This window comes from Heptranchias perlo, chromosome 2 (genome assembly GCF_035084215.1).
Source record: "Heptranchias perlo isolate sHepPer1 chromosome 2, sHepPer1.hap1, whole genome shotgun sequence".
NCBI classification, from domain to species: Eukaryota; Metazoa; Chordata; class Chondrichthyes; order Hexanchiformes; family Hexanchidae; genus Heptranchias; species Heptranchias perlo.
In genome coordinates this window covers 149949209-149975138 of record NC_090326.1, presented here as the reverse complement: position 1 = coordinate 149975138, position 25930 = coordinate 149949209, and the positions used below count along the sequence as shown (strand labels likewise).

Here is a 25930-nt window from a genome sequence, read left to right as displayed (position 1 = left end):
CATTCCACCCCACCCCCCACCTCATCTCCCCACTAGCCAAGCTGTGCCCAAACTAGATGCAGTCTGAGATTTTTGGTAAGAGTATAAGTAGCAAGAAACTCTCATCAGAAAGGGAAAATAAAGCTAAGTTGCTGCAAAGAATCAAGATAAAATTGCATGTATGTACAGTCTGCTTTTAACTTGAAGTTGCTTAACTTGAATTGCATTTGAGCCTATAACATTTCCTGTGCGGTATTATTAAAATTGCTTATTTCAAACTACTGGATATTTGAAATTTTTCCCAACAGACAAAATTACTTTGAATTTCAACAGGTGTAGACTGCAATATTGTACAGTTGCAACAGCGCTCCCCCCCCCCCCCCCCCCCCTCCAACAAACAGTTAAGGCACAGTGCTAAACAGGCCCATGATGATTCTATATACTATTCCCAGGAATATTTTGTATTGGCCCGGCACGTTCAAATGAAAAAACAGTCCAGCTCTGCACCTACTGTTCAGTGTGTATTTCAGTATTGTAGAGAAAGGAGATTTTGATGAATTAAAATGCTAAATCATCTTTTAAGCTTTTGGAACTTCCAAATTAAATTTATTCCAAAATAGTGAAAGATTGGTGAAACTGCTGAAAACATAGGAATTGCCAGACAAAAAAAAAACGCGGTCCATCTAGTTCAGTATCTACCATCCCGGTAATTGTATGATTCCACAATTCTTCATGGAAGAAGACACATAAAACCTCCCAGAAATACTAGAGAACCAAAGGTCTGGCAAGAATGAGGAACTGAAGGAAATTAGTATTAGTAAAAAAAAGTACTACTAGAGAAATTGATAGGACTGAAAGTCAATAAATCCCAAGGACCTGATGAAAGAGGTGGCTATAGAGATAGTGGATGCATTGGTTGTCAGCTTCCAAAATTCTATAGATTCTGGAATGGTTCTTGCAGATTGGAGGGTAGCAAATGTAAGCCCACTCTTTAAGAAAGGAGGGAGAGAAAACAGGAAACTACAGACTGTTAGCCTGACATCAGTAGTAGGGAAAGTGCTAGAATCTATTATAAAGAATGTGATAACAGGACACTTAGAAAATAATAATAGGATTTGGCAGAGTCAGCATGGATTTATGAAAGGGAAATCATGTTTGACAAACCTACTGGTGTTCTTTGAGGATGTAACTAGTAGAATAGATGAGGGGGGACCGGTGGATGTGGTGTATTTGGATTTTCAGAAGGCTTTTAATAAGGCCCCACACAGGAGGTTGGTAAACAAAGTAAGAGCACATGGAATTGGGGGTAATATACTGGCATGAATTGAAAATTGGTTAACAGACAAAACAGAGTAGGAATAAACAGGTCTTTTTCAGATTGGCAGACTGTGACTAGCGGGGTACCCCAAGGATTGGTGCTTGGGGTCCCAGCTAGTCACAATCTATATCAATGATTTAGATGAGGGTCCAGATGTAATATTTCCAAGTTTGCTGATGACACAAAACTAGGTGGGAATGTAAGTTGTGAGGAGGATGCAAAGCGGCTTCAAGGGGATATAGACAGGCTAAGTGAGGGGGCAAGAACATGACAGATGTGGAAAAATGTGAAGTTATCCACTTTGGTAGGAAAAACAGAAATGCAGAGTGTTTTTTCAAATGGTGAGAGATTGGGAAATGTTGATGTTCAAAGGGACCTGGGTGTCCTTGTACATGAGTCACTGAAAGCTAACATGCAGGTGTAGCAAGCAATTAGGAAGGCACCTGGTATGTTGGCCTTTATTGCCAGAGGTTTTGAGTACAGGAGTAAAGATGTCTTATTGCAATTATATAGGATCTTGGTGAGACTGCACCTGGAGTATTGTGTACAATTTTGGTCTCCTTACCTAAGAAAGGATATACTTGCCATAGAGGGAGTGCAACGAAGGTTCACCAGACTGATTCCTGGGATGGGGGGATTGTCGTATGAGGAGAGATTGAGTATACTGGGCCTGTATTCTCTAGAGTTTAGAAGAATGAGAGGTGATCTCACTGAACCATACAAAATTCTTACAGGGCTCAACAGTGTAGATGCATGGAGGATGTTTCCCCTGGCTGGGGAGTCTATAACCAGGGGTCACAGTCTCAGAATAAGGGGTAGGCTATTTAGGACTGAGATGAGGAGAAATTTCTTCACTCAGAGGGTGGTGAATCTTTGGAATTCTCTACCCCAGAGGGCTGTGGAGGCTCAGTCATTGTCTTGAATGTACTCAGAGATCAATAGATTTCTAGATATTAAAGGCACATATGGTGATAGTGCAGGAAAATGGCGTTGAGGTAGAAGAGCAGCCATGATCTTGTTGAATGGCGGAGCAGGCCCGAGGGGCCAGTTGACCTACTCCTCCTATTTCTTATGTTGTTATGTTGGCTAATCGTGGCAGTCAATCTCTATCAATTAGCCTACAACAGATGAGATGACGAAAATCTCCAGTGGTGGAAAGTTTTGGGAACCGTAGGTCCAAAGTCACCTGTTCACGGGGGGGAGGGGGGGGGGTGGCATGGTTAACGAGCACTGGAGAATGGGATGGAGTTGTGTGGTTGTGGGGCCCAACATTTCCTGCTGCGAGCAGCAGCAACAACAACTTGCCTTTAATGTAGCAAAATGTCCAATGTGGTTGAGTGGAAGCAGCGCACAAACTGAGTGTTGGTGAGCAGATTATCAGTAAGATGCTACAGATGAGCCTTTCCACCACTTTTTTGATTAGGATAGAGCTGTAATTGGCTGGATTGGATGTACCCTTTTTTGTTGGGGCATCCATGAGCAATTTCCACATTGTTGGGTAAGAACATAAGAAATAGGAGCAGGAGTAGGCCATATGACCGCTGAAGCCTGCACCGCCATTTATAAATATCATGGCTGATCCTCTATCTTAACTCCAGCCCATTTACTGCTGCTATTGTGATACATTTAAACCACACTGCAGCTTGTAATTAGTATTGCATAAACTTGTTAATGCTTAATTTTGTCATTGTATTAATTAACGTATTATGGATATAGTAATGAAGTAGTGATCATGGATTTCTGTATTAGACTACACCTTTGATTAACTCGTTCACTCAACCGTGTACTGCATTCCTATTGCGAGAGTTTGCTTACTTTAGTTGTCGATATACCTTAGTTAATATAATAATGCCAGAGGCCAGCTGAAATTTTAGGCATTTAATAACCCATAGATGTTGTCATAAATCCTCAGCCAGTTCTCCTTTGTGGCATTGGACTCTTAACGGGGTAACGATTTGTCAGAAACATTTTGATTAATATTCCTTACATGGTTTATGGATTTACCAACCATCATATTTGTTGCGTCCTTTGCCAGATTAAATAATCCCAAACTCTTCCAACATCTCTTCATAGCTTAGATGCCTTAGGTATCTGTTCAGTTGCCATTTTCTGCACTGTTTTGAATGCCTGGATATTGTTGCTGTAGTATAATGACCTGAATTGTGTACCCTATTTCAAGTGTGGCCATATCAGTGCCTTGTACAGGCTTGTCACCTGGGATTTGTGCTTTATCATTCTGGCTATACATCCTAAAGTCTGGTTAGATTGCCTTGCTGCTGCCACACTCTGTGATGTTGGTTTGAATGAGTTATCCACTACAACCACCAAATTTAACATTACCATTTTATGTATTCAGATGTCGGGTTTGGCTCAGTGGTAGCACTCTCACCTCTGAGTCAGAAGGTGATGGGTTCAAGCCCCACTCCAGAAACTGGATAAATACTGACATTTCAGTTCAGTGCAGTGCGGAGGGAGTGCTGCACTGTCGGAGTTCAGGCCAATATTTATCCCTCAACCAACATCACTAACAGATTATCTAGTCATGTGCCTCATTGCTATTTGTGGGACCTTGCTGTGCATAATTTGGCTGTTGCATTTCCCTACATCACAAGTGACTACTTCAAAAGTACTTAATTGGCTGTAAAATGCTTTAGGACGTCCTGAGGTCATGAAAGGCGCTATATAAATTCAAGACCTTTCTTTTCCTATGTATTCAATTTCGTAGCCAATTGTGACACCCAAATGTTTCTATTTTTTGCAGTCCTATCTAATGTGTAAAAATAATACAAGTCTGATTAAATAGTAAATGTTGCAGTGATTTTAGTTACTGTAAAAATGTGAAGCTTACAGTTTTTTTTAAATATTTAGCTGGTGAAGCAGATACAGGAAGTAGAAGAAAGAAAGGCAGTGTCTGATGATGAAGATGAGGATGATGAAGAGTCTGGAAGAATACGTTTCAAAACTGAACGGAAAGAAGGAACTGTTATTAGGTTAACAGATGCAGCTAGAAAGAGAAGAAACATTCCGGATACCTTGGGTAAGTAACCAGCATGTAACAAAGCTTGGCTCTAAGTCTGTGTGCTTTACTAATCTTGTCAATAAGAAAAAAATTATTTTTCCCTTAGTTTGACCCTTTCCTTTCCCTGTTCCTTTTCTTGAGTGAGGCAACTCATGCTTACCGACAGTTTCATGGGAGGATACAGCATTCAAGCATCTTAAGTGGCCATTTATCAATCCTTAATCCCAACAGTGCACGTCAGTATGGTGTTCAACTGTGTGGGACATCACAGCCCAGCTCAATTCTGTTCTCTCACGCACTTTCCAGCAAGTATAGATGGATAGTGATCAGCAGGGGGGAATCTAGCTGGCAAATCAACCATGGGAGCTGAGGTGAATTATACACTCCAACTATACTGGCTCAGACTAGTTAACTCAACAAGAGCTTTAATTTATACATCGCCCCAAGGTGCTTCACAGCAGCATGAGGAAAATGTATGCTGAGCCATAGAATGAGATTGGGAGGGACGACCAAATGCTTGGTCGGAAGTGTGTTTTAAGAAGGGCCTTAAAGGAGGAGAGGAAGGTGGTGGTGTCGGGAGTGGATGATGAAGAGGAAGATATAATTTTGAGGGTTTCAGCAGAAATTGAGTAGAGGCCGAGACGGGATGTTACGGAGGTGGAAGTAAGCGATCTTGGTGATGGAGAGGATATGGGGTCGGAAGCTCAGCTCAGGGTCATATAGGACGCCAAGGTTGTGAATGGTCTGGTTCAGCCTCAGACAGTGACCAGGGAGAGTGATTGAGTCGGTGGCTAGGGAACGGAGTTTGTGGCAGAGACCGAAGATGATGGCTTTAATTGGAGGAAATTTCTGCTCATCCAGTATTTAAATAAATTTTTTTTAAAATGACAACCTAGCATGAAACAGAACTGCTTGGGTCGGCTGGATCATGCTAATAAGGAAACCTGCTCTGAGAAACTTGGGTACAATTTCTGTGAGGGTTCCCCAATCTCTTGCTGTAACTTCGGCGTAAACGTCCATTTACCCCAGTCTCCCAGTTTGGGAGAATCCCCCGCGGAAATTATAGGCATCAGTATTTTGAATTTTCTCTCAAATATATGTCTCCAACGAACTATGGTAAGGGGGTCATTAAAATCTTTCCTCCTCTACTGTGCTGACAATTTTTGAAGGCAACCCAAACAAAGCATTATTTTTCCTTGCTGACAATTAAATCAGTTTTCTAATTGTGGACCCTGGAGCCTGGGAAACGCTAAAGGCTCTTGCAAATTTCTATCCATCTTTTATCATGTTTCTGCATTTATCTGTGTTTCTTGATACCAGCATGATTTTATGTTGCTGTATACTATTTCTTCTAGTACTATTTTCCCTTGGGTAGCTGACGCCGTCATTTCGGAAGTTAAATCAGCGGTCCTTTGATGTTTTTTTTTATTCGTTCATGGGATGTGAGCGTTGTTGGTGAGGCCAGCATTTATTGCCCATCCCTAATTGCCCTTGAGAAGGTGGTGGTGAGCCTCCTTCTTGAACCGCTGCAGTCCGTGTGGTGAAGGTTCTCCCACAGTGCTGTTAGGAAGGGAGTTCCAGGATTTTGACCCAGCAACAATGAAGGAACGGCAATATGTTTCCAAGTCGGGATGGTGTGTGACTTGGAGGGGAACGTGCAGGTGGTGTTGTTCCCATGTGCCTGCTGCCCTTCTAGGTAGAGGTCGCGGGTTTGGGAGGTGCTGTCGAAGACGCCTTGGTGAGTTGCTGCAGTGCATCCTGTGAATGGTACACACTGCAGCCACAGTGCGCCGGCGGTGAAGGGAGTGAATGTTTAGGGTGGTGGATGGGGTGCCAATCAAGCCCGCTGCTTTGTCCTGGATGGTGTTAAGTTTCTTGAATGTTGTTGGAGCTGCACTCATCCAGGCAAGTGGAGAGTATTCCATCGCACTCCTGACTTGTGCCTTGTAGATGGTGGAAAGGCTTTGGGGAGTCAGGAGATGAGTCACTCGCCGCAGAATACCCAGCCTCTGACCTCTTGTAGCCACGGTATTTATATGGCTGGTCCAGTTAAGCTTCTGGTTAATGGTGACCCCCCAGGATGTTGACAGTGGTAATGCCGTTGAATATCAAGGGGAGGTGGTTACACTTGCTCTTGTTGGAGATGGTCATTGCCTGGCACTTGTCTGGCGCGAATGTAACTTGCCACTTATGAGCCTAAGCCTGGATGTTGTCCAGATCTTGCTGCGTGCGGGCATGGAGGGGTTGCGAATGGAACTGAACACTGTGCAATCATCAGCGAACATCCCCATTTCTGACCTTATGATGGAAGGAAGGGTCATTGATGAAGCAGCTGAAGATGGTTGTGCCTAGGACACTGCCCTGAGGAACACCAAGTTATAGTCCAACAAATTTATTTTAAATTCCACAAGCTTTCGGAGGCTTCCTCCTTCGTCAGGTGAACGGTGTGGACCATTCACCTGACGAAGGAGGAAGCCTCCGAAAGCTTGTGGAATTTAAAATAAATTTGTTGGACTATAACTTGGTGTTGTAAAATTGTTTACAATTGTCAACCCCAGTCCATCACCGGCATCTCCACATCTGAGGAACTCCTGCAGCAATGTCCTGGGGCTGAGATGATTGGCCTCCAACAACCACTACCACCTTTGTGCTAGGAATGACTCCAGCCACTGGAGAGTTCTACCCCCTAATTCTGTGTGCAGTATTTGCAGGGGTCCCTAGGCGTGTTGGTGTTTCTAGGGGATCCCCTGGTATGTTAATATCTGCAGGGGGTTTCTCAGATTGAAAAACTCAAACTGCTGATTTGAATGATAGAGGCCTAAATAGACCTCAATCATATGAAGCTCCATCAGGCACCACAGTTAGAGTATGTCTCAACTGGACACTGCTAAGTCACAAATTACAACAACAGCAGCTTGCATTTATGTAGCGCCTTTAACATAGTAAAACATTCCAAGGCGCTTCACAGGAGCTTTGGAAATAAAATTTGACACTGAGCCACATAAGGAGATATTAGGACAGATGACCAAAAGCTTGGTCAAAGAGGTAGATTTTAAGGAGCGACTTAAAGGAGGAGAGAGAGGCAGTGTGGTTTAGCAAAGGAATTCCAGAATCTAGTGAATTCTGGAAATTACAACCAATGCATCCACGATCTCTGTTGCCACTTCCTTTAAGACCCTCGGATGCAAACCATCAGGTCCAGGGGACTTGTCAGCCTTTAGACCCGTTATTTTACCTCGTACTTTTTCTCTAGTGATAGTGATTGTTTTTAGTTCCTTCCTCCTCTTTGCCCCTTGATTTTCTACTATTATTGGTATATTATTAGTGTCTTCTACTGTGAAGACAGATACAAAATATCTGTTCAATTGCTCTGCCATTTCTTTGTTTTCCATTATTATTTCCCCAGTCTCATCATTTAAGGGACCAATGTTTACTTCAGCTACCCTCTTCCTTTTTATATACTTGTAGAAGCTTTTACTGTCAGTTTTTCTATTTCTTCCAAGTTTACTCTCATAATTTATTTTCTCCCTCTTCTTCTTTTAGTCATCCTTTGCTGGTTTTTAAAGTTTTCCCAATCTTCGGGCTTACCAGTAATCTTTGCCATGTTGTATGCTTTTTCTTTTAACCTGATACCATCCTTTACTTCCTTAGTTAGCTATGGTTGGTTCACCCTTTTTGTGGAGTCTTTCCTCCTCACAGGGATATATTTTTGTTGCGAGTCATAAAATATCTTTTTAATTGTTTGTCACTGCTTATCCACCATCATACCATCTAATCTGTTTACCCAGTCCACTTAGCCAATTCCGCCCTCATTCCTTTATAATTGCCGTTATTTAAGTTTGATACATTAGTTTCAGACCCAAGATCCACGCTCTCAAACTGGATGTGATATTCTATCATGTTATCGTCACTGCTTCCCAAGGGATCCTTTACTTTGAGATCATTAATCCTGTTTCGATACCCATTACCAGAGGCTCCTGCAATACTACCTCCTGGATCCCCATATCTGCCTCACTCGCAGTCACACCCTCCTGTCCCTGACCACGTGTCAATTCTGAAGTATTTAATCTAAGGCTGCCTACTGGAGCAAAAGGTCCAGGTAGCTTTCTCCCTCCCTGATGTCTCGCAATGTACGCAGCTCGGACTCCAGCTCCTCAACTCGGAGTTCCTCGAGCTGCAGATACTTATTGCAGATGTCGTCGCCCTGGACAAAAATGTCCACAGCTCCCACATATTGCAGCAGCAACACATCTCCTGTTCTCCCATTATTTTATTTATTTAATTAATCAATTTAGTGTTAATCAAATTATTTACCTCGTTTAATTAGATTAATTAAATTAAGTTTATTTTTAAAAATGTAGTTATATGCTATATGTTAACTTAAAACTTAGCCCACAGTCACTACCAATCGCTTACCTGCCTCAGCTGTGACGTCACGCTGCAGTTTTCTCTTGTTGCAGGTCTGCTGCTGCTTTTATCCCCGTTCTCGGTCTTCTGCTGCTCAGGTCCACCACCGCTCTGCGGAAAAAGTTAGGAAAAGCAAGACAAAGCAGCACCTCCTTCCCCCATTTCACCGAACTCCCACACTTACCAAACTCTCAAGTTGATCACTCTGTGCCCGCTGCACTCTCTGTACCTGAATGCATGATGCATTCGTAAGAAGGTAGATGAATTAACAGCGCAAATAGATGTAAACTGATATGATCTAATAGCAATTATAGAGACATGGCTGCAGGGTGACCAAGGCTGGGAGCTGAATATCCAAGGGTATTCGATATTTAGGAAGGTCAGGCAAAAAGGAAAAGGAGGTGAGTTGGCTTTGTTAGTAAAGGATGAAATCAGAGCAATAGTGAGAAAGGATATTGGTTCAGAAAATCAAAATGTAGAATCAGTCTGGGTGGAGTTAAGAAGCACCAAGGGGCAGAAAATACTGGTGGGAGTTGTCTATAGGCATCCAAACAGTAGTGGTAATGTAGGGGATGGCATCAAACAGGAAATTAGAGATGCATGTAACAAGGGTTACTTTAATCTGCATATAGACTGGCCAAACCAAATTAGCAATAATACTGTGGAGGATTCCTGGAGTGTGTACGAGATGGTTTTTTAGACGAATACGTTGAGGAGCCAACCAGGGAACAGGCTATCCTAGATTGGGCATTGTGCAATGAGAAGGGGTTAATTAATAATCTTGTTGTGCGGGGTCCTTTAGGGAAGAGTCACCATAACATGATAGAATTCTTCATTAAGATGGAAAGTGAAGTAGTCCAATCCGAAACTAGGGTCCTGAATCTAAACAAAGGAAACTACGAAGGTATGAGGAGTGAGTTGGCTATGATAGATTGGGGAGCTCCATTAAAAGGGATGACGGTGGATAGGCAATGGCTAACATTTAAGGAACGAATGCATGAATTGCAACAATTATATATTCCTTTCTGGCGCAAAAACACAAAAGGAAAAGCGGCCCAACCATGGCTAACAAAAGAAATTAAGGATAGTATTATATCCAAAGAGGAGTCATATAAAGTTGCCAGAGAAAGTAGCAAGCCTGAGGATTGGGAGCAGTTTAGAATTCAGCAAAAAAGGACCAAGAGATTGATTAAGAGGGGAAAAATAGAGTACGAGAGTAAACTTGCAAGGAACATAAGTGGACTGTAATAGCTTCTACAAGTATGTAAAAAGAAAAAGATTAGTGATGACAAATGTAGGTCCCTTACAGTCAGAAATGGGAGAATTTATAATGGGGAACAAGGAAATAGCAGAGCAATTAAACAAATACTTTGGTTCTGTCTTCACGGAAGAGGACACAAATAACTTCCCAGAAATGCTAGGGAACCAAGGGACTAGTGAGAAGGAGGAATTAAAGGAAATTCGTATTGGTGAAAAAAATAGTGCTGGAGAAATTAATGGGACTAAAGCCGATAAATCCCCAGGGCCTGATAATCTGCATTCCAGAGTACTAAAAGAGGTCGCCATGGAAATAGTGGATGCATTAGTTGTCATCTTCCAAAATTCTATAGATTATGGAACAGTTCCTGCAGATTGGAGGGTGGCAAATGTAACTCCGTTATTTAAAATAATAGGTAGAGAGAAAGCAGGGAACCACAGACCGGTCAGCCTAACATCAGTAGTAGGGAAAATGCTAGAGTCTGTTATAAAGGATGTGATAACAGGACACTTAGAAAATATCAACAAGATTAGACAAAGTCAACATGGATTTTTGAAAGGGAAATCATGTTTGACAAATCTACTGGAGTTTTTTGAGGATGTAACTAGTAGAACAGATAAGGGAGAACCAGTGGATGTGGTTTATTTGGATTTTCAGAAGGCCTTTGATCAAGTCCCACATGAGAGATTAGTGTGCAAAATTAAAGCACATGGGATTGGTGGTAATATACTGGCATGGATTGAAAATTGGTTAACAGACAGGAAACAGAGAATAGGAATAAATAGGTCTTTCTGGGTGGCAGGCAGTGACTAGTGGGGTACCGCAGGGATCAGTGCTTGGGCCCCAGCTATTCACAATGTATATCAATGATTTGGATGAGGGAACCAAATGTAGTATTTCCAGGTTTGCTGACGAGACAAAACTAGGTGGGATCGTCAGTTGTGAGGAGGATGCAACGAGGCTTCAAGGTGATTTAGACAAGTTGAGTGAGTGGGCAAATACATGGCAGATGCAGTATAATGTGGATAAATGTGAAGTTATCCACTTCGGAAGGAAAAACAGAAAGGCGGTGTATTATTTGAATGGTGATAGATTGCGGAATGTTGATGTACAAAGAGACCCTGGTGTCCTTGTACACGAGTCACTGAAAGCAAACATGCAGGTGCAGCAAGCAGTTAGGAAGGCAAATGGTATGTTGGCCTTCACTGCAAGAGGATTTGAGTATAGGAGCAAGGATGTCTTACTGCAGTTATACAGGGCCTTGGTGAGACCACACCTGGAGTATTGTGTGCAGTTTTGGTCTCCTTACCTAAGAATTGATATACTTGCCATAGAGGGAGTGCAGCGAAGGTTCACCAGACTGATCCCTGGGATGGCAGGACTGTCGTATGAGGAGAGATTGGGTCGACTCAGCCTGTATTTAATTGAATTTAGAAGAATGAGAGGGGAACTCATTGAAACATATAAAATTCTAACACGGCTGGATAGACTGGATGCAGGGAGGATGTTTCCCCTGGCTGGGGCTCCAGAACGAGGGGTCACAGTCTCAGGATATGGGGTAGACATTTCGGACTGAGTTGAGGAGAAATTTCTTCACTCAGAGGGTGGTGAAGTTGTGGAATTCTCTACCACAGAAGGCTGTGGAGGCCAAGTCACTGAATATATTTAAGAAGGAGCTAGATAGATTTCTAGACACAAAAGGCATCAAGGAGTATGGGGAGAGAGCAGGAATATGGTATTAAGATAGAGGATCAGCCATGATCATATTGAATGGCGGAGCAGGCTCGAATGGCCGAATGGCCTACTCCTGCTCCTATTGTCTATATTTTTTTAAGGCACGGCTGCCATTGGTGGAGTGATTAAAATCGGGGATGTGCAAGAGGCCAGAATTGGAGGAGCGCAGAGATTTTGGAGGGTTGTCGGGCTGGAGGAGGTCACAGAGATGGGGAGGGGCAAGGCCATGGAGGGATTTGGAAATGAGAATGAGAATTTTAAAATCGAGGTGTTGCCGGACCGGGAGCCAATGTAGGTCAGCAAGCACAGGAGTGATGGTGTATGAGACTTGGTGCGAGTTAGGATACGGGCAACAGAGTTTTGGATGAGTTCATGTTTATGGAGGGTGGAAGATGGGAGCCCGGCCAGGAGAGCCATGGAATGGTCAAGTCTACAGGCAGCAATGGCATGGATGAGGGTTTCAGCAGTGGATGAGCTGAGGCAGAGGTGGAGAAGGGCGATGTTACTGAGGTGGAAGTAGGCGGTCTTGGTGATGGAGCGGGTATGTGGTCGGAAGCTAATCTCGGCCTCAAATAGGATGCTACAGTTGTGAACGATCTGGTTCAGCATCAGACAATGGCTAGGGAGAGGGATGGAATCAGTGACTAATACTTCGGTTCATTGCTAATAGATTACCAGTGAATCCCAAGCTTATGGGTGCTGAGTCAGAAGGTTAGTGGTTATAGTCCCAATCCAGAATTTGAGCTCAAAACTTGGGCTGGCATTTCAGTGTGAACTTTGCCGAGAATAGCTCATGGTATTGAGGGCAAATTATTGACCTGGTTTGGAAATTGGCTGAGCAGCAGGAGACAGAGTCTCGGGGATAATGGGCAGGTACTCAAATTGGCAGGATGTGACTAGTGGCGTCCTACATGGATCTATGTTGGGCCTAAACTCTTCACTGTATTCATTAACTACTTAAATGGTGGGATAGAGAGCCACATATCCAAGTTTGTCGTTGAACCCAAGATAGGCAGTGTAGATGGAAGCATAAAATTACAGAGAGATATTAATAGATTAAATGAATGGGCAAAACTGTGACATGCATTTCAGTGTAGGCAAGTGTGAGGTCATCCACTTTGGACCAAAAAGGAAAGATCAGACTACTTTCTAAATGGTGAAAAGCTTGAAACAGTGGAGGTGCAAAGAGACTTAGGGGTCCATGTACAGAGATCATCAAAATGTCATTGACAGGTACAGAAATAATCAAAAAGGCTAATGGAATGCTGGCCTTTATATCTAGAGGACTAGAATGCAAGGGGGTAAAAGTTATGCTACAGCTGTAGTAAAGCCCTGGTTAGACCACACCTGGAGTACTGTGTTCATTTCTGGGCTCCGCACCTTCGGAAGGATATATTGGCCTTGAAGGGAATGCAGCGTAGATTTACTAGAATGGTACCTGGACTCCAAGGGTTAAATTATGAGGAGAGATTACACACACTAGGGTTGTATTCCTTGGAATTTAGAAGGTTAAGGGGTGATCTGATCGAAGTTTTCAAGATATTAAGGGGAACAGATAGGGAGAAACTATTTCTGCTGGTTGGGGAGTCTCGGACTAGGGGACGTAGCCTAAAAATTAGAGCTAGGACCCTCAGGAGTGAAGTTAGGAACACTAATACAGGCAAAGGTTGGTAGAAGTTTGGAACTCTTCCGCAAACGACAGTTGGTGTGATCAATTGTTAAATTTAAATCTGAAATTGATAGATTTTTGTTAGCCCCACATCCTTTGGTTAAGGTGGGTATATGGAGTTAGGTTACAGATCAACCATGATCTCATTGAATGGCGGAACAGGCTTGAGGGACGAAATGGCCTACTCCTGTTGCTGTGGGTGACGGTGACTGGATAGTAACTTATGAGACAAATACAAATGAACCATAATCAATGTCACAGGTGAAGACAATCAACTCACTGCTGTTCAGATTTAGTAAGGAGATAAATTCACTACTTTTCATAAAATAGGAAATTTAAAAAAAATTAAATTACAAATACAGGACAAGGGGACATAGGTTTCAAATTGATAAGATGTTATAGGACAGAAGACAGGAAGCTCATCTTCTCCCAAAAAATAATTAATACCTGAAATGTTCTTCAGGGTAGGACAGTGGAGGCAAAAACTCTGAGGGATGAGCCTTTCTTGACTGTAGGAATATAGGAGTGCAAAACTAGGAACATAGGATATTTATCATATCTCATTACTGACTTTTTTCTGCCAATTTTAGCTCAATCCTCCTCTCTTTTCCACTCTTCCTTTAGTTGGGAGCAATTTCTTGAGTGCCAAATGTCCAGGTCTAAATGGCTGCTATTCGTGTGTGAGTCTTCTCAGTGAGTTCAGCAGGCTTTGTGTGGTAGACCAGGACCTACCTTCTCGGTCTGTATGACGTAGTCTTTCATTGGATATACTTGCCGACTCATCAGTGAAACCTTTGGCTTTGTTGCACAGTATAAATGAGAAATGTTTAGAAGACAGAACATATCCATGACCAGAACATGTGAAAGGATTGAAATGTTGAACAAAATTGTTTTAAAGAAAATGCTAAAAAATATATTTAATTCTGTAGAGTGAGACCCATGACAATGTAATGTAAAGGGACCTAAAATTTAGGGAAAAACACGTTAATTATTCATTTTGATACATTCTATAGTACCATGCACACCCTGTATCTGAAATTGTATGTGCCATATTTCTTTGGAAATCTCATTAAAAAATCTTAATGGGGGTTCATGAAATTAATGGCAAATTAGCTTGGTAGTACCAAGCCGAAGGTGATGACAAATGGATAAATCTGTCTTCGGGCGATGATTAGTGCAGCTATACAGGGATCTGTTTTGAGTTCCCTGCTGTTTATGCCATTCATAAACAACATGATGGAAGGTTAGTTCTAAATGTACAAATTTTGCTGATACACCAAGTAATGTGACTCGGGTAAGGGACATTGTTGACATTCGGCAGTGGGAGGGGGAAAGAGAAATCTGGCAAATTTTAAGCAGATTATTGAGTACCAGATGAAATGTAATGTGGTTGCATATGCAAAGAATGAAATACGTACAAAGTGGATGTGTCCAGTTAAAAGGACATTTGATTATGAGAAGAAATGTATTATTTTAACCCCTTATGGACACATTTGGAACACTAGTTTTGAATATCTTATTTCAAAAAGACGACGGAAAGGGTTCAGAGAAAAGCAATGAAGACTATGATTTTATTTGTGGAACTTCAGTTTTGTGACACTGAAAACAGCACAGACACAGGCAGCAAGCATGTTGGGCCAAAAGTCCCCCCTCTCATTCTTCACTATTATGCTGTGTTGCTTTGTGAATGGTAACATGGAAAATTACTTTTATTTCTTCTCTTTCCACCAAGAATTGAAGATTGAAAGAAATGTCCTTTTGCTCCCAAGAAGAGCAGCGAAAGATGACTTCTCTTAATGAAAAAATTCAGCAGTTCTAGTTAACAAACTATACTCGTCTTCATTTCAAGCGTTATTGCTGTATAAAAAGATGTTTTTTTGCAAAAAGTTTTGAATTTCTAGTGCCATTTTATTAGCATATTCTTCAGTTATTTGCATCAAAGTGGTTGTATATTTTGAAAATTTGAGGCCTTTTCTAGAGGACAATAAATGAACAGGTTAAATAGCTGAAAATCGATAAACGCTTACACAAAGAACAGAACTCTGCAGCAGCTCTCAACTGGAATCTTGAAGCAGTTGAAAAAGCATTAAGGGCAATTGACATTTCAGTTGAAGTTGCAAATGCAATCTCCACTTTGTCAGATTTTGCTGACCTAATGTGACAGCTTATTTCTATTGGATGAAAGCATTCTTCCTAACTGATTAGAGTTGTCGTGTGAAACCATTTTATTATTGGCTATACCAAAATTAATCTCGACATCCAAGAATGCTCGAGTAACGTTTATAATTGCTGATTCACTGTATCACCAAAATATGAAAAATGTTCTGTGCACATATTAGGAATAAAAAGCCTTTTTTGAAGGCTAGTGTAATCTGAATGTTTTGTCAGTCAAAGAGGATTGATTGTTGATGTGAAAAAAGTCTTATCTAAAGTTGATAGTGCTTTAACTGCTAAGACTGTTTGAATAGATTTCCCCAAGTAATACCTCATTTGCTTTAATGGAAACATGACCAAAATCTGAAATGCTCTGCACTAGTAAAGAGTCGGCTTTGGTTTTGCTTCTATCACAGTTGTACTACAGCTCAGAATATAACCTTTGGGAAAATATGCAGAATTTAGTCAGTAATCAGGTGTCAGCCTTGGCTCAGAGGCAGCACTTTCACATATGAGTCAGTATGTTGAGTTCAAGACCCATTCCAGAGGCTTGAGCACATAATCTAGGCTGGCAGTTCAGTGCAGTACTGAGGGAATGCTGAGGTGCCGTCTTTCCGATGAGACATTAAACCACTCGTGGATGTAAAAGATTCCATGGCATCATTTGACGAACAACAGGGGGAATTTTCCTGGTGTCCTAGCCAATATTTCTCCTTTGACCAACAACAGTAAAACAAATTATCTGGTCATTCATCTCATTGCTGTTCATTGGAACAAATTTGTACAAATTGGTTGGCGTGTTTCTTACAGTACAACAGTGCTTTGGGATGTGCTGAGGTTGTGAAAGATGCTATATGGAAGCAAATTCTTTCTTCTTTCTCTCTCGTTAAATATTGTTAAGGTGCTCAGTAACATATCTGCTGCCTTTACCACTGCTCATTGTGCAAATTGGCTGCCGAGTTTGCCTACATTGCAATAGTGCCTACACTTCAAAAATACTTAGTTGACTGTAAAGTGCTTTGGGCTGTCCTGAGTTTGTGAAAGGTGGTTTATCATTGCAAATCCTTTCCTTTCTATAATAAGCTTGGTTAGAGCTATATGGACTTTCAAAAGGCATTTGATAAAGTAATAGTAGCACATAATAAAATTGTTAGCAAAATTATAGCCCATGGGATTAAAGAGACAGCGTGGATACAAAATTGGCTAAGGGACAGAAAGCAGAGAGTAATGGTGAAAGGTTTTTCAGACTGGAGGGAAGTATACAGTGGTGTTCCCCAGGGGTCAGTATTAGGACCACTGATCTTTTTGATATATATTAATGACCTGGACTTGGGTATAGAGGGTATAATTTTAAAGTTTGCAGATGACATGAAACTCTGAAATGTAGTAAAGAATGTGGAGGATAGTAACAGACTTCAGGAAGACAGACAGACTGATGAAATGGGCAGACACATGGCAGATGAAATTTAATGCAGAGAAGTGTGAAGTGATACATTTTGATGGGGAGAATGAGAAGAGGCAATACAAACTAAATGGTACAATTTTGAAAGGGGCACAGGAAGAGCGCGACCTGGGGGTGCACAAACACAAATCTTTGAAGGTGGCAGGACAAGTTGAGAAGGCTTTTAAAGCATATGGGATCCTGGGCTTTATATAGAGGCATAGAGTGCAAAAGCAAGGAAACCTTCTTAAAACACTGGTTAGGCCTCAGCTGGAGTATTGTGTTCAATTCTGAGCACCACACTTTTGGAAGGATGTCAAGGCCTTAGAGAGGGTGCAGAAAAGATTTATTAGAATGGTTTATTAGAATGGTACCCAGAATGAGGGAATTCAGTTATGCAAAGAGATTGGAGAAGCTGGGGTTGCTCTCCTTAGAACAGAGAAGGTTAAGGGGGTTTTGATTGGTTTTGATAGAGTAAATAAGGAGAAACTGTTTCCTGTGGCAGACAGGTCGGTAACCAGAGGACACAGATTTAAGGTGATCGGCAAAAGAGCCAGAGGCGACATGAGGAAACTTTTTTTTATGCAGCGAGTTGTAATGATCTGGAATGCACTAAGTGTGGTGGAAGCAGATTCAATAGTAACTTTCAAAAGGGAATTGGATAAATACTTGAAGGGGAAAAATTTACAGGGCTATGGGGAAAGGGAAGGGAAATGGGACTAATTGGACAGTTCTTTCAAAGAGCTGGCACAGGCATGATGGACCATATGGCCGTCTCTTGTGCTGTACCTACTATGATGTAAAGCATGGATGTCTGGAAGGTTGTTACATTACTAATGAAGAAAACATTACTATTTTTTTCTACATAGGATAGGATGTGATTAAAATTATAAATGATATGTTAATAGATGACAGAACTGAGTTAAGAAAAATTCAGTGAATAAATTTGTGAATACCAAGGGAACAATTTATGTTTGCCTATTTTAAAGTATGTCAAAGCCCTCATCTTTGGTAATATCCTAGTGAATTTACGCTGCAGCTTTTCTATTGCTTTTTTATCCTTCCTTTAATGGAGTGTCAAGAACTGTGCATAATACTCGAACTGTGGCTCAACCTAAGTTGTTATACAAGTTCAACCATACCTCCTTCCTTTTGAATTCCTGATGCAAAATCAAGGATTTTTAAAGAAATGGTTTGCTCTACTTGTAATTATGCGGATAGGGTTAGATGAAGTCGGGTGGGAGGAGACTCGTGTGGAGTATAAACACCTGTAGAGACCAGTTGGGCGGAATGGCCTGTTTCTGTGCTGTAAATACTGGGTAATACTATGTAATGATCCCTTGTGCAAACACCTCTGCAAGGAGGCACTCAGCTACCAGTAGACTAGATTTCCCAGGGTAACTTCTCATACCAGGCATTGATGTGAGAAAGTTGTTTTCACTGCTGATGAATTGGTGCAACCCCAGTGGTTGGGAGTATATACCGTGCTGCTTTGGAAAGATCTAGTCCGTGTTATGTTTTTGACGCAACTCCTTTTGTTGATATTCCTTCAAACTCCCAATAAGATTATTTTTGTTGAGTGTTTGAGATATTTTGGAGACCATTGGTGATCCAGATCTAAAGCTCAGGTGCACTGGCAAATGGGTTCAAGTCGTTCAAGATCTTGGAACAAATTTGAAGTATTGAGCAGTGCTATTCGGATGACTTGGTCTCTTATGTACCTTTTTCCAAACCACCAGTACAGATTCATAAGAATGTTTTTCTGAAGTTTGTTTGGACAATGAGTGCCCCATCTATGTACCATTCCTTAGTTGAGGAATAGGTGATGGCGTTAATTATTTAGGGAATGTTTGAATCTGGGCAGGTATTGCCTGATTCCATAAAGTCACAAGTAGCGCTCATTTTGAATTCAGAATTCCCTGTTACATCCAAGTCTGGTTCTTCCTTCACTCTTCAGCACATTGGGTCAGATATACAAAATAAGCTTGAATCAACAATGCAACATTAAGCAGTACTTGCACACCTCTTTCAGAAATAGTTTTTGCATTGTTCAAAGTATCTGCACAATCCGTGTACATCAGGACTGATGTAACACATCTGCCATTGAATGACATAGACTACTTAGAAATTTAACACTGATGAGAAGCTAAACAAATTTCAGGATAATTGGTAGTGCACTGGGCCTACTGGTCTGCATTGATCCAAACCTTCCATAGACTTACGGCCCAATAGGATATTAAGATTCACAAGGGACAATTTTAAGAAAAAAAGCTCATAAATCTCAATTTAAGTTCCCACATACGCCCCTAAAAGTAAAGATAAGCTGTATCTAGAGCTATTCTCCATAAACAGCATTGACATAGTACAGATTTCTCACATCCACTGGTTCAGAAGTGATCTACAATTTGGGAGTATAGATCTCGAGTTGCCAGTGAAGATGGTCTCCTGTCATGTATTGTAAATGGTGGATAAGTTGGACGAGTTCACAGACCACATCTGCAACACCACAGAGGAGGTAAGGTGTTAGCCTTGGCTCACTGGTAGTAACTTGCCTCTGAATCTGAAGGTTGAAGCCCGACTCCATAGACTTGAGCATGTAATAGACACTACACTATTGGAAGTGCTGTCTTCAGATGAGACGTTAAACTGAGGCCCCATCTACCTTGGGTGGATGTAAAAGAACCCATGGCTGGGGAGTTCTCCCTTTTTCCTGGCCAACATTTATCCCTCAACCAATACCACCAAATATAGATTATCTGGTCATTTATCTCATTGCTGTTTGTGGGATCTTGCTGTGCATAGACTGACTGTCACGTTCTGTCGCAACAATGACTATACTTCAAAAGTGCTCCATTGGCTGTGAAGTGCATTTGGATGTTTTGAGGTCGTGATAAGTGCAAGTTTATTCTTTTTTCATTTGCTTCACAGTAATAACTTACATTTTATAGTGCCCCAATTGGACTGCTTGTCATAGTGATTTACAGTGAGGAGGAAGAGGTCAGTTGTTGGCTCTGAGAGAGATTGGGGTAGCAGATCAAAAGCACGATTGAAGAGTGATTTCTTTAATAGGCTTTTGAACATAAAATTGCCAAATGGCAAGGCAGACTACTTAAGAGTTTGAGAGTTAAAGCCACAATGACTGGAGTGGAAGCCTGAAATGGTAAGCCAGGCAGAGGAGCAGAGTGTGTGCTCAGACACATGGTTGAGGAACATCATTCAGGTATGAAGGGTTGAGGCTATGCAGGAATTTGCAAACTGAAATGAAACCCAGAGAATGTTGGAAACACTGGGTCAGGTAGCATCTATGGAGAGAGGAAGGTGAGGAGAAACTGTTTGAGGAGATGAAGTGGCTGCATTGGGAGAGATAGGAGTGGAACCAAGACAGTACTACCATGGAGAAGAACCAAGGTGGTGAAGAAATAGAGAAATGCTTGGCCAAAAGCAGCAGAGAGGTCAAGGAATCAAGGGACAATGCATTGCAGTCACATAAAACGTCATTGGTTTTTGATCTGCCCACACCACCAAGACAGCTCTGGTGATTTTCAGAAAATACTGCAGATGCTAGAAATCTGAAATAAAACCAGAGAATGTCAGAAACACTCAGCGGGTCAGGCAGCATCTGTGGTGAGAGGAAGGTAGAGTTATCGTTTCAGGTTTACGACCCTTCGTCAGAACTGGTGTTTGTTTCGTTTATATCAAATTTGTTGCGCACAAGATAAAACCTCGATCTCAACTGAAGGATCTTTACTCAATCCTGCATTGAACAAACACCCATGTATATTGAATGTTTAACTGGCAAACAGATGTTTGTTATATGCAGGCTTAATTGTATACACAATCATACAATGCTAGAGCGCAGAAACAGTTTATCTGCCTATTAAGTCTGCACTGGTGCTTTTCCCCACAAGATCCACCGAGTTGAATCTTACTTTCCGGCTTGTTTCACTGTATACCCTTTAGTTGCAACGGAATATAATTGCATCCAGTTTTCTCTGTTAATAAGTTTTATCAAAGATCTTTCATTTTAGTCGGTTAGTAGTGCTATAATTTTGAAGTAGAATAGAAGTACTTGTAACATTTATTGATTCAGATGTTTTGGACAGTATTTTGATAACTGATGTAACCCACTGATATTTGTATTATAATTTTAGAACTTTCTGACGAGGCTAAGGCAGCATTGCGTGAGTTTGAGGAGATGGAACGCCAGCGAAAACAGGGAAAAAGAGGGCGGAGAGGAGGGTCTTCAGCTAATTTTGTTTTTGGTGATCCAAGGAGAGACGGTGGAAGGAGGAGAGACCAACGGCCACCCTTGATGCAAGTGCCTCCATCACTGCAGGTAACACTATCTTGTATTTTTAACTTGCTTTTACTTTTGTTTTCTTCATAGGAACATAGGAACAGGAGTAGGCCATTCAGCCCCTCATGGCTGATCTGTGATCTACCTCCATATACCTGCCTTTGGCCCATATCCCTTAATACTTTTGGTTGCCAAAAAACTATCTATCTCGCATTTAAATTTAGCAATTGAGCTAGTATGAATTTCCGTTTGCGGAAGAGAGTTCCAAACTTCTACCACCCTTTGTGTGTAGAAATGTTTTCTAATCTCACTCCTGAAAGGTCTGGCTCTAATTTTTAAACTGTGCCCCCTACTCCTAGAATCCCCAACCAGTGGAAATAGTTTCTCTCTATCCACCCTATCCGTTCCCCTTAATATCTTATAAACTTCGATCAGATCACCCCTTAACCTTCTAAACTCTAGAGAATACAACCCCAATTTGTGTAATCTCGCCTTGTAACTTAACCCTTGAAGTCCGGGTATTATTCTAGTAAACCTACGCTTCACTCCCTCCAAGGCCGATATGTCCTTCCAAAGGTGCGGTGCCCAGAACTGCTCACAGTACTCCCAAGTGCAGTCTAACCAGGGTTTTGTATAGCTGCAGCATAACTTCTGCCCCCTTGTGCTCTAGTCCTCTAGATATAAAGGCCAGCATTCCATTTGCCTTATTGATTATTTTCTGCACCTGTTCATGACACTTCAATGATCCATGTACCTGAACCCCTAAGTCCCTTTGGACATCCACTGTTTTTAACTTTTTACCATTTAGAAAGTACCCTGTTCTATCCTTTTTTGATCCAAAGTGGATCATTAGAAATTATTTTGTAGATGTGGTGGTTAAGCAAGTGAAGGTTAACTGTATTGAGGAATAGCCAATGATTGCATCCAGCCTACCTATTCAAGTACAGTTAATTTAGAGTTCTCGCAGGTAATCTGTATTTCTTCATTACCTGTTCAATGGTGATTTTTGTACCTTTTTGGAGACTAAATTTTTCATTAGTATTTCCAGTATATTTTCTATTGACTTGTGCTGCTTATCAGTTATTTTCCATTTTCACTAAATCTGGAGTTTTATTGTTGCTTTCAGTTGTTTTTGATTAAGAAAAGTTAGAAATTTGAGTACAATCAGAAAAATGCACCTTGTTATGAAAATAAGCACCAGCAGTAAATGTTGTTTCCCTGTAGTGGTTTATTGTGCCTTTCCTGAAAATCAAACTCAAAATATATATTTGTGTTTTACTTGTGTAACATCATTGTCAAGAACACTTAGTCATTGTACTTCCTCTTTATTGCAAGGAATATGTAAATATTGTATTTATTTGTGTTTTTTACGTATGTATTTCTCAATAGAAGCAGCAAGCTTCTTATAATTCTCCATACGGTGTGCCATTATTTTTGAAGAGCAAGATGCTGATGCGTTTGAATTTAGTATTTGCTTTAAATGTGCATTAGAATTCCTTCATTTTTTGCAGAGAGTGCAGCATACTGATCTCAGGAAGGTTAAGTCAAAACAGATGGGTTATTTTGAATGTATTGGGTTTACCAAAAGGGGAAATTCAGTCTGCTTTTTCTTCCCAAGCTGCCTGTGGCCAAGATGCCAGGTGGGAGAATTGCACTGTGCTCTACATTAATGCTGCTCTTAATCTTCCAAGGATGCCGTAGGGATATCATGTGGCTCAGCAAGCTTATCTACTGAGTGACCAAGCTATATAGACTGGGAAGGTCCCAAGTTTTGACTGTCTGGTCAGGGCTGCAATTGGCCGTGATTCGTGTTTCTGATTGCTATCCAGCCACCATTGCTGGATGTGTGTGTGAAATGTTGGTGAGGACCTCTGATACTCTTTGCAATCAGATACCTGGAGAGTACTTTGCACATGAATAATGGCCACTTGCATGAGGTACCAGAGGCCAATTGGTGCCCATTGGACTGTACCCCAGGAAGGAATTCCTGCCTTCAGCAGAGGGGGACAATGGGGAGAATTAGCAAAAGATAAAATAGATGGTCAAATACAATAGATAGTCCATTTTCCTCCTCTGCCCTTGTGAGGAAACATGGTTTCTAATTCTACCTTTAGTAAAGAAAAAACTGAAATCAGTGGCAGAGAAATCAGACCTTATTCCGTGGAGCCAGAAATTGTTAGAAAGGAAGACATGGATTTGTATGGCACCTCGTCAACTGTCAAAAAAAAGTCTCAAACTTTATGTATTATGATTTACTTTGAAATAATGAAGTACAGTGAACATTTTGTACACAGCAACATCCCACAAACAGCAATGAGGTGAATGATCAGCTAATCTGTTTTTGGTGATTGGTGAGTGTAGAGTGCTGGCAGACACGAGCATCCTTCTCTTCGAATAGTATTGCGGGTTCAACTGAATCACTGGAACAAGCAGATGATTTTTGCTTTAACATCTCGTGCACGGGACAGCACCTCTGACTCTGCAGTTCTACCTCGGTACTGCACTGTCGTTGGTATAGTTTATTTATTGAAGTCTTTGATTAATGCTCGAGAGAATGCTACATACTGAGCCAACCTGACACTTGCTCCAATGAACTGCTGTTTGCAATTCCAATCAAAAATATTCAAATTGACATAATTAAACTAGAATCATACCATTCATAGAAATGCACGAGTGATTTGAAACGTACATTCTTAGTGTCAATTTGCTACTGAGTGGTATATTCAATAAATTTAGATTAAAGAACCAGTATAAGCAATCTAGACTATTATTACAGAGATAAATCTTGTCTCCATTCACACATCTTGAGTTGCATTAGGAGGTCATCAGAAATTATGATGAAGGAAGTATTCTGCTAGATTTTTCCTTAATTGCAATAAATGACTTGGAAAAATGCATTGCATAAAATTACATTTATATTGAGCAAAAAGATCTTTACTTGGCTTTTTGGTGGGTGGAAAAACAAAAATGAACTATTTCTTTTCACAGAATCCTCGTAATATAATGAATTCTCCAGATCATCCACCTGGTAGAGGTAATTTTCAACAGCGACGACAACCACCGCCTCTCCTGGTACCTCAACGACATCCGTCCGCATCTCAACTGTCCATTTGCCCTCCGCAGCAATCAGAGCAGCAGCAGCACCAACAGCCGCAGCAACAGCAGAACTCGGAAACTGCTACTATTGGTTTGAATCCAACAGTAATCCCAGCACAACAACCAAAGAACATTCACATAAACCCTCATTTCCGAGGTCCAGTGGTTACACCTGTGCAAGGTTAGAACTGCAAACGATTGTGTAAATTCAGCTTTCTGGGAGAAAATCACCTCCCTTATATGTGGGTATGTTTTCTCCTCTCCTGTCCTGAAGACAGTAACTTGTTCAGTGGTACGTTCTAGGAAGGCCAGAGTCCTCGGCAACACCTTGCCAAAGTGACCCTTCACATTTAAGCCTAGACGTGAAGTATTTATGGCCTTTTCTTCATGGGTGGCATTACAACTGAGCCTGCTCCTGTCTTCAACTGACATACATGATCACTTTCTAGTGCAGGTTACCTGATGTCAGGAGCAGAAATTCTAGCTGATTTACTGTTTTTCCCCCTTGATAGACTAGGAACACTTGAGGCTATTTCTCGTGATCCTGCCTGCTGTTAAATCTGAGATTAGCCAACTTGTCGGAGACCTGAGATTGAATATGTAGTGGACTCTATGACAAATTTATAAACTGTGCCATTGGGAAGCCTGATAAAGCCATTTTTAATGCTGTTTAATTAAAATGAGTAGGCAAGATTTAAGAATGAGATTTTTTTTTTAGTAAAATCAAATTTAATTTTAAGTCAAGATTGGAATTTCATTATTTTAATTTTGTTTTTTTGTCTGCTCCTATTGCCCATCAGAAGCAATAAATGTGATTACTAAATGTAGCCCCCAATAGCTCTGCTGTTAAATGCACTGGAAGGAGGCCTCGGGAAACATTTGCTTGTGGGCCCAAGAAAAATTATAACCGTTTTGCCTTTGGCTTAATGTTTGTTACATACGCTCTGTTTGCATTAATTTTTATTTTTTGAATTTGAGTAAATGGATGTTTATGGGAGGTTTGTTTACACCATACAGATTTTTAATGCCATCTAAAGTTTCAACAGCGATGAATATGTACTTTTACAGTATAATTTCATTGATTCATTCCAAAAATGATGCAGTCAACTCCAGTTGTTAGCTTCGTTTTAGTATCACCTCAGTATCCTGAGAAATTATTGACACATGCCCATACAGCTTTATAATTGTCACTCCACTATAATTTGAAGTGTTAATATTTCCACCTAAATCTTAACAGGTGAGTGATGTTAGCTGATGTAATTCCTGTCTGTTTCTTTAAAATGAACCACTTTTGAAAATGGAACTAAAACCTAACCTTAAAGTAAAACCTTTCAACCTAAATGAGAGTAATTCTGACACATATTCAAAGCTTTTATAAAAATCAACAGCTGAAATCCTTTAAGTGTACCCCTTCAATTTTGTTCCCGTTTACATTGCTCCCTTGCATCAGTGATCTGGTTAACTGAAGCCATGAATTGATTCTCAGTCATGCTACTTCAATTATTAAGCTTTTTGTATTCAGTGGAACAGATGATATAAAAGTGAGGTGCGCCATCAT

The 25930-nt window shown here is 41.0% G+C and overlaps 1 protein-coding gene across 2 annotated transcripts in view; it reads left to right on the top strand.

Moving 5' to 3' along the window:
* The window catches only part of rbm33a (RNA binding motif protein 33a), a 167729-nt gene that overhangs the window by 58242 nt on the left and 83557 nt on the right, over nucleotides 1–25930 (top strand). For both annotated transcript variants that reach the window (XM_068008257.1, XM_068008249.1), the window contains exons 7-9: nucleotides 4166–4334; nucleotides 21131–21315; nucleotides 24265–24553. In XM_068008257.1, coding sequence (XP_067864358.1) covers nucleotides 4166–4334; nucleotides 21131–21315; nucleotides 24265–24553 — 643 coding nt within the window. The remainder of the gene's footprint in view (nucleotides 1–4165; nucleotides 4335–21130; nucleotides 21316–24264; nucleotides 24554–25930) is intronic.